This window comes from Dendrobates tinctorius, unplaced genomic scaffold (assembly GCF_039654945.1).
Source record: "Dendrobates tinctorius isolate UK_male_01 unplaced genomic scaffold, ASM3965494v1 ptg000074l, whole genome shotgun sequence".
NCBI lineage: Eukaryota > Metazoa > Chordata > Amphibia > Anura > Dendrobatidae > Dendrobates > Dendrobates tinctorius.
In genome coordinates this window covers 155,196-172,062 of record NW_027361742.1, presented here as the reverse complement: position 1 = coordinate 172,062, position 16,867 = coordinate 155,196, and the positions used below count along the sequence as shown (strand labels likewise).

At 45.7% G+C, this 16,867-nt stretch overlaps 1 protein-coding gene across 2 annotated transcripts in view; it reads right to left on the bottom strand.

Moving 5' to 3' along the window:
- Positions 1-16,867, bottom strand: part of WDR47 (WD repeat domain 47) — an 84,804-nt gene that overhangs the window by 6,426 nt on the left and 61,511 nt on the right. For both annotated transcript variants that reach the window (XM_073582850.1, XM_073582851.1), the window contains exons 9-14: positions 13,411-13,471; positions 9,720-9,883; positions 9,462-9,631; positions 8,933-9,103; positions 7,949-8,080; positions 6,412-6,630 (exon numbers count right to left, since the gene is read on the bottom strand). In XM_073582850.1, the coding sequence (XP_073438951.1) occupies positions 6,412-6,630; positions 7,949-8,080; positions 8,933-9,103; positions 9,462-9,631; positions 9,720-9,883; positions 13,411-13,471 (917 nt within the window). The remainder of the gene's footprint in view (positions 1-6,411; positions 6,631-7,948; positions 8,081-8,932; positions 9,104-9,461; positions 9,632-9,719; positions 9,884-13,410; positions 13,472-16,867) is intronic.

The window sequence follows — 16,867 nt, the reverse complement described above, 5'->3', positions numbered from 1 at the left end:
ATATAATTATTTGGGAGGCCAGAAGAGCCAATGAGGTTGTCGTACTTGCAATAAAAATCCATATAAGAATGACAGTATAATACTTGTCTTTTATAAGAGTTTTCCTGCCTGACACTAAAATGGGAAGTTGTTCAAGCGACAGTGAGAACCATAGGTATTTCTTTTGTACTAACTGATAAATCCCTTTCTTGTTGAATACATTGGGGGACACAGGACTAGGAGGCTCAACACTAAGTGAAAACAATGTAGGATAGCATAGACAGAGGTGTCCCTAAGAAATTTCGGACTGTGTAGGGGAGAGGTCATGTCGTTTACAATGGCCCATGTCCTGGAAGTGATTTGGGAAAGCTGAAGAGAATCTGTGCAAGAGATCTCTCCTAAGAGCATCTGTGGGGAAGCGGGGAGAGGCTTCTCATGCTCTGCATTATAGGAAGCTGCAGGATCCAAGACAAGGATGTCTGTAGAAGTGCAAAGACAGCACATAGTCCAGGAAAAAAAACTGTGAAAAAAGGCCCATCTCCAAGTAAAAAGGGAGAAAAGCACTTTTATGTGCACTCCGGATAGATAAAAATCTATATAAAGCTACATTCTGTCCAAAACTATAAAGGATGATATCCCTTTGTCTGTTCTTATATGTAACGTTTTATGATTTTACTACTTTCCACTGTGCCCTCATGTCACAGCACTGCTGCTGCTCCTGAGTGCACCCCCCCTCACTTCTGAGACGCTACGTGAGAACAGGGGACATTGCTTGTGTTCCTGCTGCATATGTAAGCCATGTTCCTGACCAAGGATCCTCACAGTCTGTGTGCTGTTTGATGGCCCTCCACCCCTCATTTTCATTCTGCACTGGCTAGCTGAACTGTCACTTCTACATGACCTATGAAGGATTATGGCGGGAGAGCTGGAGAAGCAGGGAGAGCAAAAGAACAGGTCATATAAAAGTTGTGAAGGTGCAGGCAGTCAGTACAGAAAGAGAGCGAGGGGGACATCAAATCGCACAGACTGTGATTAGCCTTGGTCAGGGGGCTGGCTTGCATACACAGCAAGAGCGCCAAGCCCCCGATATTTCACTTAGAGTCCCAGAAGTGAGAGGGTCACGAGCCTTTACAGTTTTAGACAGAATGTAGATGGAACTACAATTACAATCTACAATACATTTCTCTGGATATTGCAGGGGTAATCCTCAGGACACCCATTTAAACAGAGAAGAAGTCTGTATTCCAACCTATTCCCCCTCTGATCCCGACAGATCAGGGGAGGTACAAGTTCATCATTGGGGCAGAGCAAAGTTTGTGGCTTAGCTGTGAGAAAAACAAGGGCCTGGATTAGTGAAGCTACATGGCAGAAAGGCTACCAGCCAGAGGGAAAGAGAGAGACCAAAGGGTCCTGTAAACACCGAACTCCCCCTCTCCCCTCCCTCCCCCCCCAGATTGGCCAAAAATGTGTCAATGACCTGTTAAAAAAAAAAATGCAGAGAAACCGTAGTGAAAAAAAAAAAAAAATACAGAAAACCGTTAAGGGCCTGTAAAACATATAGGCCGAGGAGAGGGAGAAGGATGGCCCAACGAATAAAGAGGAGGAAGACCCCCAGGGAAAAGACCCTAACAACATGGAGAGAAACAAAATGGGCCACGCAGTGAGCTGGGGATTTTTGAGGCACTATACTCATGTATCCGACATGGTCACAGGGACAATCCTTTAGTGGCCTCACACAAACCATGGGGACACCTAGCAGTCTGATGAGACAGCATCCATGACACATGGCTAACCAACAATGAAATGATGTCTGCAGGAAGGAACACTACTGTGTAATACACGAGGAGGTGACATCTACACCACTAATAAAAAGGAAAAAAAAAAGTGCAGATGACCTGAAAATAGGTGATGTCTGCCTCCTACAGAAAGTAGGCTAAAAGCGAGTTGCCTACTATCTGAGGAGCAGGTATTGTCCAACAGGAGGAGCCAACACTTTTTTTTTTTACCTAGGCGCGAGCTTCCTAGTGGCAGGGAGAACCACGCGAGCCTCCTAGTGGCAGGGAGACTCACACGAGCTTCCTAGTGGCAGGGAGACCCACGCGAGCCTCCTAGTGGCAGGGAGACTCACACGAGCTTCCTAGTGGCAGGGAGACCCACGCGAGCCTCCTAGTGGCAGGGAGACTCACACGAGCTTCCTAGTGGCAGGGAGACCCACGCGAGCCTCCTAGTGGCAGGGAGACTCACACGAGCTTCCTAGTGGCAGGGAGAACCACGCGAGCCTCCTAGTGGCAGGGAGACTCACACGAGCTTCCTAGTGGCAGGGAGAACCACGCGAGCCTCCTAGTGGCAGGGAGACTCACACGAGCTTCCTAGTGGCAGGGAGACCCACGCGAGCCTCCTAGTGGCAGGGAGACTCACACGAGCTTCCTAGTGGCAGGGAGAACCACGCGAGCCTCCTAGTGGCAGGGAGACTCACACGAGCTTCCTAGTGGCAGGGAGAACCACGCGAGCCTCCTAGTGGCAGGGAGACTCACACGAGCTTCCTAGTGGCAGGGAGAACCACGCGAGCCTCCTAGTGGCAGGGAGACTCACACGAGCTTCCTAGTGGCAGGGAGACCCACGCGAGCCTCCTAGTGGCAGGGAGACTCACACGAGCTTCCTAGTGGCAGGGAGAACCACGCGAGCCTCCTAGTGGCAGGGAGACTCACACGAGCTTCCTAGTGGCAGGGAGAACCACGCGAGCCTCCTAGTGACAGGGAGACTCACACGAGCTTCATAGTGGCAGGGAGAACCACGCGAGCCTCCTAGTGGCAGGGAGACTCACACGAGCTTCCTAGTGGCAGGGAGACCCACGCGAGCCTCCTAGTGGCAGGGAGACTCACACGAGCTTCCTAGTGGCAGGGAGAACCACGCGAGCCTCCTAGTGGCAGGGAGACTCACACGAGCTTCCTAGTGGCAGGGAGAACCACGCGAGCCTCCTAGTGGCAGGGAGACTCACACGAGCTTCCTAGTGGCAGGGAGACCCACGCGAGCCTCCTAGTGGCAGGGAGACTCACACGAGCTTCCTAGTGGCAGGGAGAACCACGCGAGCCTCCTAGTGGCAGGGAGACTCACACGAGCTTCCTAGTGGCAGGGAGAACCACGCGAGCCTCCTAGTGACAGGGAGACTCACACGAGCTTCCTAGTGGCAGGGAGAACCACGCGAGCCTCCTAGTGGCAGGGAGACTCACGCGAGCTTCCTAGTGGCAGGGAGACCCACGCGAGCCTCCTAGTGGCAGGGAGACTCACACGAGCTTCCTAGTGGCAGGGAGAACCACGCGAGCCTCCTAGTGGCAGGGAGACTCACACGAGCTTCCTAGTGGCAGGGAGAACCACGCGAGCCTCCTAGTGACAGGGAGACTCACACGAGCTTCCTAGTGGCAGGGAGAACCACGCGAGCCTCCTAGTGGCAGGGAGACTCACACGAGCTTCCTAGTGGCAGGGAGAACCACGCGAGCCTCCTAGTGGCAGGGAGACTCACACGAGCTTCCTAGTGGCAGGGAGAACCACGCGAGCCTCCTAGTGGGAGGGAGACCCACACGAGCTTCCTAGTAGCAGGGAGACCCACGCGAGCCTCCTAGTGGCAGGGAGACCCACGCGAGCCTCCCAGTGGCAGGAAGGCTCACACGAGCCTCCTAGTGGCAGGGAGACCCACGCGAGCCTCCCAGTGGCAGGGAGACCCACCCATAGTCCTGTGTTTCCCAAAGCTATTAATGAGAAACACAGGGCCAATCAGTGTGGGCCCAGATCGTGAGCACACGGATTTATATATTTTTTCAGATGCAAAATTTACTAATGAAACAATGATGGGAAAAATAGAACTACTATTTTAGAATAGGGAGATAGAAATCTTTGTGTGAGAGTTGTAGGCAATTTATCAGACCTCTAGTTGTGGTCAGTATCATGCACATACTGACTGGCTATGGGGCCACACGTGCCTAACCTTTTTTCGGCAGAAAGCCAGTTTCTAACACAAGCCACTTTAACTATTACAATGGCTATTTAGGCTGGGATCTAGTGATGGCTCCTCTATCCAGTTTTCTTTGGTACAAGTGCACCGCAGTGCATCTATTGTGGAGCCAGATATTGGGGGCCTGAAGGACACATTTGTCTCCAGAGACGCTGGTTGTGGAATACTTGACTTTTAGGTCTGCTTAATCCTGCGAATGTATTATTAGATTAGAAGCTCTGGCTATGAATGAGATGAGAAATGATTATTCATAAGAACGCTCACTCCTAATTATCATCCTGTGGAGACGGAATGTGCTGACGAGAACGTGATCCCATTCTCATGGGCCTGTGTGACCAGGCCGGCAAACCACCGTTGCTCGACTTGTATGATATAGTAGATCGGCAGTGCTCAGTAACTGGCTGAGATCCTACTAACATCCCAGGTATCATCTACTAGAATCTATCTTATCAACTAGATGAAAACCTAGAAGTCAGATACATGATGCCAGACCGAGTGCCTTTTTTGGAAGCTAAAAGGGTGTCGAGCCTGGCTTTTGTGATACAAGACCCACTTGTGGGTATGGAGATGTTCATGCACTTGCCCGCTGCCATCATGACGACACGCACGTGTCAGGAAAACAAACCCAGTGACTTCATAGACAAGTGCGTGTCGCCATTTAGTGACTGCTGCTTTGATAGGTCGCAGTGTTTTTAAATATTTTGTTGCTATAATATTTTTCCCCCTTTATCCTCCCACATTTGAGATTTATTATATAAGGGGGATGGTCCCTATACATACCCATATGTATTGGTGCTATATTGGACAATGTGGTTGCGCTTCTCCATACAATATTGTTAGGTTTTCCTCTTTATTTTGACCTCCTCACAGTTAGTACATTTATTCTGTATTTTAGCATTTGTTTACAATAAAAAAGTGACTTTATGATTCCTTTAGGTCAGCGGTTCTTGTTCACTCCAATTTCTTTAGAGTGTTATTATATTTTGGGAGTACTCCACTATTTACTTAATTTACCTTAGGGGGAACATACATTATTGATCCTCGTCCTACATTGACTATGTGTTTTTTTAACATTTTTAGATTAAAGTATGATGCTAATCCATTCTTAGCTTTATTTTTTCTCTTTGTCAACATTGGGGCCATATGGAGAACATATCTCACGGCTGCCTTTACACTGGGATACATGGCAGCCTCCCATCGGCGGAGGTACACCTCAGCACTACACTGGTGAAAAGATTAGATTTTCGTTTAGGGGCCAGTCGTTATCTCACCCGCAGTGTTTAACCCCTTAGTGACCACACCCTAGCTTTCAAATCTGACAAGTGTAAATGTAAATGGCAAGAACCTTGGAATGTTTCCACACATCCCAGTGATTTACAGATGCTTTGCTTTTCTTCACACATTATACTTTATGATAGCAGTACGTTTCGGTTGCCATTTTCATAAATGCAAAGTAAATCAGAAATTTTACAAAAATTAGCTATTTTCAAACTTTTAAATGTTTACACCTAAATATCACCTATATACTGTATCATGCATCAGAGCTATCTCACACCGATTAGCGTGAGGAAGATCGGTAAATCTAGGGATGCCATGTGCCACAAGTGTGGTTCCCAAAATGAGGATTTTTTGGCACATGATATGGCAGTGCCCAATTATTAGATCATTTTGGGAGGAAATACTAGAATTTGTACCTGTAATTCTAAAAATATTGATATTTCCATAGAACCTTTGTAATATTAATTTGGTATCTTGGATGAGGAAATGAGGCCCCATCACTCTTGCATGTTTCCCAGAGTCTTTATTTCTAGCTCAGAAAAGAACAGTGATGGATGGATAGACGATCTGCAAATCGTTCCATGTGGATAAAAATAGTGAACACGGTGAAATAATTTGCTCCTCTAGGCAGGGGGGGAAAGAAATAAAAAATAAAATAAAACAGTATACAGACAGGACAGCACAGGATCTCAGCTGATTCGAACAACCCCTTCTTAATCCCTACATTTGCTTCCAGTAAAATAATAACGCTTATACTTGCCCCTGGCATCTTTCCAGTGGTGTCGGCACTGGCTCTCCCAGGGTTTGTGTGACATTGTTATGCCATCACTGCACCCATCACTGCACCCAAATCAGTGCTGCTTTTCCCTCCTCTACTACAAATGTATCTGACATCTGGAGGAAGTGATAGGGCGGTCGCAGCTCTCACTTCCTCCGGATGTCTTGATTTGCCTGAAGAAGGGGAGAGTAAAGCCAGCGCTGATAGGCCACTGGGATTGTGTGATATAATGGTGCCCTGGGAGAGGCAGTGGAGCAGCACTGAAGGGGAGTATAAGTGTTATTATTTTACTGGGGGGATTCAGAAGGGGTTGTCAGACTAGTGCACAACCCCTTTAACCCCATTTACACATTAATGAAGAACATACCTTGTAGATCTGTAACTTTAATCCTCATGTCATAAGAACCAGTGAGCAGGTAGTGTGCTCCTGGGGAAAAACGAACAGAGCGCACATCACTGGAGTGTGGCTGATAACTCTGTACCATTCGGCCTCCTCTGATGTCATACAGCATACAACTGGAGTCTTCCTGTCCTGTGGCAAGCAGCCGCCCACTAGGATCTACTGCCACCGAGGCCACAGCACTGCCTGCAAGGAGACATCAAAAGAAAAGTCACAATTCACTTAAGGAACGTAAATGACGTTAAAAGTACAATAAATCACTAAGTATTTCACAGATTAAAAATAATTGGAATTAATTTGGTTTTTTTTTTATACCAGTTGACACTTATCAGTATGATTTTGGATACATGCCTTCACTGCTCTCTGAGAGCATATCTCCACTGACAGATATTCAGCAACAGTATTTTACATGTCTGCACATAGCCAGAAGTTATAAGTGGAAAATACCAATGCTCTCTAATAGAAGTGCACAACCTATTTAGGTTCGAACAAAGAGGGTCCTCTGCTCCCCTATTTACCAGTCCAGACGACTATACAATGAGTGCACCTATAGAGTTACTGAACAACAGAGGAGATCAGACATGTTCGGGTGCCACACAGAATGGATTACCAGGCCTCATGTGGCCCCCAGGTTGCAGGATGTGCACCCCTGTTCTAATAAATGCAATGTAGGCACGGATGGAATAATAACTACATCCTCAACCCACTGGCAACATGTAACAAATCCACATTAGTCCATGCTGCAAACATAAATGTACAAAGTCCTAAAATCCATGCAGATTGTTTCTCCCGAGAATGAATGGCGTTTAGGAAATCCTGGTTAGTACAGGTTAAAAGGTGGACAGATCTAAAAAGGGTTAGAAATCTTCATTGTAAAATACTATATAAAGGGTTAGTGGCATGAATCTAAAATATTGGTAAGTCCAATTGCTGGTCGGCCCTGCCAGAACTTCAGGAAGTCATTTTTCCCACTGTATGGATAATTTTGTCTGTGCCATTCAACAAAATACCAATGAAAACGGCACAGTGTACATGAGGCCTAAACTGACATGTTCCCAATTTCCAATATGGATGAACTCATGTTTGGGCTGCTATCATATGTTACAACAGTGTTTTTATTTTTGTGTCATACTCATTGTGAAATAACACTTTTTTGGGGGGAAATTGGCAGCAAAATTATGATTCTGAATTATATTTATTTGAGATCTTTTACCTAGTCCGAACCACCCAACTATAAAACAATACATGAAGTTGTTCCCCGTCTAACGTAGAACCACATAAGACGTGGGGTATGAACCCTGACTTTACCTATTATTATTATATACGGCCCTAATCACTACACAGAGATCACAATTTTCTTCTCTCAAGGACCTGTTTCTTTTCATTAACTTTTACCATTGCCAGATAATTTTGTACTCTGCTGGGTTACGGAACAGCAAATTTAGACGATACTGCCATGTAAGTACAACAGTATATTACCTATAATTACAAGTTACTAATTTACCTGTTCCATGGAAAGTAGTGCCAATCACTCGAACACAGCTGGGAACGCGGAGATCCCAAAATCGGACAGTCTTATCTTGGGATCCTGATGCAATCATCCAACCGCTCCATGTGTAAAGAGCCAAGATGTGCCCTATGACAGTCACAAAATATTTTTCATTACTAGGTTTAATGTAAGGACCTTCATCAACGGAAAATACATGTCAGTTCACAGTTTGGGGGGGGGGGGGGGGGTCTATCAGATAGCTTCCTATACATGGTGTACGTGGCAGGATGAATCGGACTAACAGACCAATCTTCCTCTATACGGTTTGCATTCTGTTCTTAAAGGGAATCTGTCACCTTTTTTTGGACTATGAGCTGCAGGCATCGACATCAGGGGCTTATCTACAGCATTCTGTAATGCTGTAGATAGGCCCCCGATGTAACCTGAAAGCTAAGAAAAAAAAGAGTTTGATTATGCTCACCCCGGCGTCTGGTCCGGTCCGATGGGTGTCGCCGTCCGGTCCCACGCCTCCAATCTTCATATGATGCCATCCTCTTCTTCCCTTCCTGTTGTGGCTCCAGCGCAGGTGCACTTCTCTACCCTGTTGACAGCAGAGCAGAGTCCTGCAGTGCGCAGGCGCTGGGAGAGGTCCGGCGCCTGCGCACTGCAGTATACTGCTCTGCCCTCAACAGGGCAGAGCAGTGCACCTGCGCCGGAGCCACGACAGGAAGGTAAGAGGATGGCATTGTACGACGATGGGAGGCGCCGGACCGCAACACCCATCGGAGCGACACCGGACCGTCCGCCAGCGAGTATAATCTAACTCTTTTTTCTTCTCTTTCAGGTTACATCGGGGGCTTATCTACAGCTTTACAGAATACTGTAGAAAAGCCCCTGATGTTGATGCCGGCAACTCATAGTCCAAAAAAAGGGTGACAGATTCCCTTTAATGGCTGTTCAGGTTTGGCGCATCTGATGGGTCAATGAAGTGCTGCTTACCTGTGTGCCCACTTAATGCATGAAGCCCCTGGCCACGCTGGCAGTCTGTAGTGTAGATATTACAGTCTCCGGCCCCCGCACTGATCAGTATTGCACCACCGCTCTCTGGCCCTTCCATAAAAGCCAGGTCTCTGATCGTTCCATCGTGCATGCTGAACTCCAAGTCTGGTCCTGAAAAGGCAAGATTCTCAATTACATGCCCAGCCTCAGACAAGGAATCATCGACTTCAGCTTCCATGAAACATATCCCTCTACGGCACTGTCTTTACAGAGGAAAAGTGTGTACCTCTAATATAGCCGCACAGGTGGGATCGAAAGAGAAAAGGGGCCCACACTACTCCACATTATACTCCGTGTCCGCACCCTTTGTGGCCCAGCATCAGATCCCATACCCCATTAGGAGATAATAAAATGCTGGAAAACACCTTTTTGGAAGCAGCACAGACTATTACATATGACTAATGTCCGACAAGCCTCTATGAATATGGCGGGTGCAGTATGTGACACCCAATGTTACACTTAGTCTCACCTGTCGCATTGCAGGTTTCAGCATTAAAAGGCAGCACCTTCACATACTTGTCATTAGATCCTGTGGCGAGTAGCTGCCCGCAGGGGCTCCAGGCCACACAGTATATGGAGCCCTTGTGGTGCTTGTTCCTCTTAAACCGGATTAGTGGCTGGGTGGGAGTGCTTGGGGCACTGAACAAAAGGAATGTAACAATAGAAAGCTGTAACAATTGTAGTCATCCTAGGTAGTTCTCCAATTACGGACTGTAAAGTCTGTTACCTGGTGGGATCCAAGGCATCAGGGTAAGCACAAACTCGAAGCGTTTTAGAATTGGATCCAATAGCATAAAGCGATCCGCTGGGGTGAAACGCTACTGCACGGACCGCCTGTGTGTCCTCCATTGTTGTCAGGCAGATAAATTGCTGCTTTGATTTTCCATCTGCCTGTTTAAGCCCAAAAATATATATATCATTGGAAAAATGAAAATGAATGGCAAGAATCCATGTGCAATCCTTGGAGGCATTCTCTGTCTCCTCTCACTTCCACATCAGAAGGTAAGATGTGGATGAGAAGGCACCAGCCAGGACAAGTGCACAGCCAGCAGGTATCATGTACAGAGAAGGAAATAAGTATTTGATCCCTTGCTGATTTTGTAAGTTTGCCCACTGACCAAGATATGAACAGTCTATAATTTTATGGCTAGGTTAATATTAACATTGAGAGATAGAATATCAAAAATAAAATCCAGAAAATCACATTGTATAAATTATATACAGTACATTTATTTGCATTTTGCAGTAAAAATAAGTATTTGATCCCTCTGGCAAACGAGACTTAATACTTGGTGGCACAACCCTTGTTTGCAAGCACAGCAGTGAGACATTAATGGTAGTTGATGAGGGTTGCGCACATATGAGGAGGAATTCTGGTCCACTCCTCTTTGCAGATCATCTCTAAATCATTAAGATTTTGAGGCTGTCGCTGGGCATCTCGGAACTTTAACTCCCTTCATAGGTTTTCTATGGGATTAAGGTCTGGAGACTGGCTAGGCCACTCCATGACCTTAATGTGCATCTTTTTGAGCCACTCCTTTGTTGCCTTGTCTGTATGTTTTGGGTCATTGTCTTGCTGGAAGACCCAGCCACGACCCATTTATAATGACCTGGCGGAGGGAAGGAGGTTGTCACTCAGGATTTTATGGTACATTCTCCCACTGAAGCGGTGAAGTAGTCCTGTGCCCTTAGCAGAGAAACACCCCCAAAACATCCACCTCCATGCTTGACAGTGGGGATGGTGTTCTTTGGGGCATAGGCAGCATTTCTCTTTCTCCAAACACAGCGAGAGGAGTTAATGCCAAAGAGCTCAATTTTTCTCTCATCTGACCACAGCACCTTCTCCCAATCACTCACAGAATCATCAAGGTGTTCATTGACAGACTTCAGACAGCCCTGCACATGTGCCTTCTTAAGCAGGGGGACCTGTGGGCACTGCAGGATTTTAAACCTTTACGGTGTAATGTGTTACCAATGGTTTTCTTGGTGACTGTGGTCCCAACTGCCCTGGGATCATTAACAGGTTCCCCCCGTGTAGTTTTAGGCTGATTTCTCACCTTCCTCAATCAAGGATAGCCCACGAGGCGAGATTTTGCATGTTGCCCCAGATAGATGTCGATTGACTTCCATTTTCTTATTATTGCACTTACAGTTGTCTCCTTCTCACCCAGCGTCTTACTTATGGTTTTGTAGCCCATTTCAGCTTTGTGCAGGTCTATGATCTTGTCCCTGACATCCTTATAAAGCTCTTTGGTCTTGCCCATGTTGCAGAGGTTAGAGTCTGACTGATTAATTGAGTCTATGGACTGGAGTCTTATATATAAAGGTGACTATGTAAGACAGCTGTCTTTAATGCAACTAACGAGTGTATTAGGAGCGTCTAACTGGTCTGTAGGAGCCAGAACTTAATGGTTGGTAAAGGATCAAATACTTACTTCTCACTGCAAAATGCAAATAAATTTATATAATTTATACAATGTGATTTTCCAAATTTTATTTTTGATATTCTATCAATGTTAAAATTAACCTACCATTAAAATTATGGACTGTTCATGTCTTTGTCAGTGGGCAAACTTACAAAATCAGCAAGGGATCAAATAATTATTTCCTTCACTGTACATGTCCTACTCTGATAAAAAGCAGAGGCACAAAGTCAGCAGCTCCATAGACAAAGAATGAACTGGCGGCTGAGCATGCCCACCTCTACTCACTCCAGAATGGGGCACCAAAGCCCCATTTCTGGGATTCCAGAGCCCTGATATTAGGATCATTGTAGGTCCAAGTTTTAAGAACCCATCATCCATTTATACCAAACCTATGGGTAGGGGATAACTTGCTTTTTTTGTGAATATTCCCTTTACCCCATAATGACCTATGCCATACATTTTCATCATAGGTCACTAAAATATGTATGAAGCAGGCTAAGGAGCGGAGCCCGCTTCATACCAGCCACCTCCTGCCGGTAACGGCAGCAACCGGAGCTACTCCCACCACTGCAGTTCAACCATTTAAATGTCGATATCAATCTCAGACTGAGGCATTTAAACAACGTCACTGCCATTGCATGCGGGCCCCGGCTCCCACCAGGCCTCGTGCGACAAGATCGTGACGGGTCATCATAACCCAAGCACAGCACGGACTTTGCAGGAGAACCGCGATTTCTATATATACTGCAATGCTGTACCATATTGTGTAAGCGACCGAATGAAAACATAATAATATTAATGATGGTAAGAAATTGTTTCTAAGGCAACCTTGCAGCTAGTATATCTGCCCGATCCACAGCAACATGTATCAGACACAGGCTGCATGATTTAAGCCATATATGTTTTACTGAGAAACACTAGAGCCTTCCAGAGAAAAGCCTAGTTTAGTGGCTGCCAGCAATCGACTAGTTGGACAGATGAGTCCCCGCCATGTTCTCCCCACCCCCCGCTGCCCAGGTGTAACAGGCCCTGCCCTGAGTGCAAGTATAGGATGACACCTGTAACTCACTGTTTATGGCAGAAACACCGCAGCATTTCAGAGTGAAACATATATGGCTGAGATCATACAGCCACGGTCTGTTACATGCTGGCTGGGGATCGGGCCACATGGATCAGCTGTCAAATGCTGAATTTTCAGGGGAGTATCATGTTGCCCAATCATTTTCCTTTTTTTTTTACTGCACAATGAACACTGTAAAAACAAAACCCCCAAAACAATGGTGGAAATGTGTTTTTTGTTTTTTTCCCCCCACAATTTAACTTAATTTTTTTCCTTTCTCCAGTACATTGTAAGATAAAATGAATGGCCTCATTCAAAACTAAAACTTACTCAAAAAACAAGCCCTCACATGGATATGCTGACAGATGAATGAAAACATTTATGGCCCTTGGAACAAGGGGAGGAAAAAGACAACAGTGCAAAAATGAAAAATCCCTGGGTGCTTCAGGGGTTAAGCCAGGTTCACATGCTGGGTGTCAGCTGTGTGCAACTTACTGTTTTATGTCTGAGATAGACTAATGGCAATTTTGTGCATCGGTTTTTATATTCAGCGGAGGGAGACAAGAAACATTATAACAGATGCAAACGATGCAGAAACTATTCCCTTAGAAAGGCCTGGAATCCGCATTTTCCTCCAGTGTCTCTGGAGCACAGCGGAGAGAAGCACAGCCAGATACAAAGACACATGTACAGGGGGCCCAAAACGGAAAAAGACCAAAAACACCACTTGTAAACAAAAGTCACAATTCAAATCTCAAAAAAATATTTTGAGAAATATTGAAAATATTTCCCGCTAAACATCTTGGGCAAGTCATCACTTTTTCTAAATGGGTCAAAATACATTCACCACAAACAAATTGGATACAATGGGACTCTGAGCCTGTTAACCCTTTAAACAAGTATCCCAGTATGTACTGTTTGTACCCTCTCACCTCTGAACTTTTTCTTGCTCCAGCACTTACAGGTTCTTCAAGGTTTGGTTCAACTTTCCCACTGCAAAGAAAAATTATGCAAGAGGTTACGGAGATGGGTTATGTGTATTTATATTGGTAACAGGTTTTAGCCATTAGGTATAAAATAAAAAATAAAAAAAGCAGCCTAAAAGACAATTTCTGCCCTTCCCCACTATATACTTGGGACAGTGGGGAGATCAATTACTGAACTGGAGGGGAAGATAGTGACCTGGGCATAAGTAATGAAAGTGGGGTGGCATGGGGAGGGGTTAGGAAGTCAGTACACTTAGGCCAGGTTCACATTAGTGTTCGAGGGCTCTGCCGAGGTCTGCATACTTCCTCCATTAAGCTCCGCCTACTCACGCATACTTCTGCATGCGTCCTGCGTACCTATCTTTAACAATGGGTACGCAGGACATGCGGATGTATGCAAATACGTCGTTTGGACGCGCCTGCCATCTTTCCCGCACGGTCGGCAGGTGCGTCAAAAGAATGCATCCGCATACATCCGCAAGTCGTGCGTACCTAATCTTAAAGATAGGTACTCAGAACGCATGCAGAAGTATGCGGGAGTAGGCGGAGCTTAACGGTGGAAGTACGCAGACCTCAACAGCGCCCCTGAACACTAATGTGAAAACAGCCTAAGCAGGGTAGAGAAATACATAAAGTGCATGTACACCAATGCTAGAATCCAGTGGCGGAACTTGTGGGCCCCAGTGCAAAATCTCCAATAAGGTCCCGAACGATCGCAGGTCTTTAATAGTAATAGCCTTTTCCTATGGACCAGATGGACCTTTTAGACCCCCGGGCTACAAGGCCTGGGTACAATAGTTACGTATCCGCCAGAATCCTCACTAACAAGATGGAGGAATTAGATATAATTTTGTCAAAGAAAATGATGGCATGGTGGGGATAACGGAGACATGACGGGACGAGAGCTATGAGACTGGGCTGTTAATTTACAGGGCTAGAGTCTGCTCAGGAAACCTGACAAATAAGTGAGGGAGAGGGGGTGTTTATATGTAAAATCATCCCTAAAACCCATCTTATGTGATAATACACTGCTCAAAAAAATAAAGGGAACACTTAAACAACAGAATATAACTCCAAGTAAATCAAACTTCTGTGAAATTAAACTGTCCACTTAGGAAGCAACACTGATTGACAATCAATTTCACATGCTGTTGTGCAAATGGAATAGACGACAGATGGAAATTAGTGGCAATTATCAAGACACCCTTAATAAAAGAGTGGTTCTGCAGGTGGGGACCACAGACCACATCTCAGTACCAATGCTTTCTGGCTGATGTTTTGGTCACTTTTGAATGTTGGTTGTGCTTTCACACTCGTGGTAGCATGAGACGGACTCTACAACCCACACAAGTGGCTCAGGTAGTGCAGCTCATCCAGGATGGCACATCAATGCAAGCTGTGGCAAGGTTTGCTGTGTGTCAGCGTAGTGTCCAGAGGCTGGAGGCACTACTAGGAGACAGGCCAGTACACAAGGAGACATGGAGGGGGCCGTAAGAGGGCAACAACCCAGCAGCAGGACCGCTACCTCCGCCTTTGTGCAAGGAGGAACAGGAGGAGCACTGCCAGAGCCCTGCAAAATGACCTCCAGCAGGCCACAAATGTGCATGTGTCTGCACAAATGGTTAGAAACAGACTCCATGAGGATGATCTGAGGGCCCGACGTCGATGGGTCACAGCCCAACACCGAGCAGGATGCTTGGCATTTGCCACAGAACACCTGGATTGGCACATTCGCCACTGGCGCCCTGTGTTCTTCACAGATGAAAGCAGATTCACACTGAGCACATGTAATAGACGTGACGCCGTGGAGAGCGATCTGCTGCCTGCAACATCTTTCAGCATGACTGGTTTGGCAGTGGGTCAGTAATGGTGTGGGGTGGCATTTCTTTGGAGGGCCTCACAGCCCTCCATGTGCTCGCCAGAGGTAGCCTGACTGCCATTAGGTTCCGAGATGAAATCCTCAGACCCCTTGTGAGACCATATGCTGGTGCGGTTGGCCCTGGGTTCCTCCTAATGCAGGACAATGCCAGACCTCATGTGGCTGGAGTGTGTCAGCAGTTTCTGCAAGATGAAGGCATTGAGGCTATGGACTGGCCCGCCCGTTCCCCAGACATGAATCTGATTGAGCACATCTGGGACATCATGTCTCGCTCCATCCATCAACAGCACGTTGCACCACAGACTGTCCAGGAATTGGTGGATGCTTTAGTCCAGGTCTGGGAGGAGATCCCTCAGGAGACCATCCACCGCCTCATCAGAAGCATGCCCAGGCGTTGTACAGTAGGGAGGTCATATAGGCACGTGGAGGCCACATACAATACTGAGCCTCATTTTGACTTGTTTTAAGGACATTACATTCCACTTTAATTTTGTGTGTGACTCCAAATCCAGGCCTCCATTGGTTAATAAATTTGATTTCCATTGATGATTTGTGTGTGATTTTGTTGTCAGCACATTCAACTTTGTACAGAACAAAGTATTCAATGAGAATATTTCATTCATTCAGATCTAGGATGTGTTATTTGAGTGTTCCCTTTATTTTTTTGAGCAGTGTATATGTGAGGTCCACAGATATGTTGAGTCCCGCTTGGGTGAAGATAAGAGGAGGGTGAAAGAATAATATAATATTGATAGGGGTTTGTTACAAGTCACCAAATATAATGGAAGCAACAGAAAATATAATCAAAGCAAATAGATGAGTCAGTGAATCAGGGAGAAGTCATTATTATGGGGGACTTCAGCTACCTGGATATAAATTGGAGAACAGAACCCTGCATGTCCAGAAAAGGAAACCGGTCTTTGACAATAATGAAATGCAATTAATTTTCACAACTGGTTCAGGACACAATAAGAAGATGGCACTGCTAGACCGAATATTAACCGATTGGCAGGACAGAATATCAGATACATACGGGTTGGGGGTCACTTGGGTAATAGTGATCACAAAATAATACGTTTTCATATGTCCTTTAATAAGATGTATAGTAGAGGGGCTAAAAGGACACTAAACTTAAGGTAGATGACTTTCTAACGGCTGAGAGATGATCTTAGGACAACGTCCTTAGAAATAAAATTACACAAAGCAAATGGGACACGTGTATATGCATCCGGAATAGGACCTGTGCACAATATATAACAAGAAACAGGAGGAAACCACTATGGCTAAGTAGAGCTGTAAGGGGTGCATGAAATGAAAAAAGAAAGCATTTAGAGAATTAAAGAAAGAGGATAATAACAAGGCAATAAATAGAGACAAAAATTGGATTAAAAAAAATAAAAAAAATAATCAAAGCAACAAAGATGGAGAAAGAGAAACGCATTGCCAAAGAAAGAAAAGATAATCCAACAATATTCAACTACATAAACAGTAAGAAACTCTAAAATTATAGTGGTGGCCCCCTCA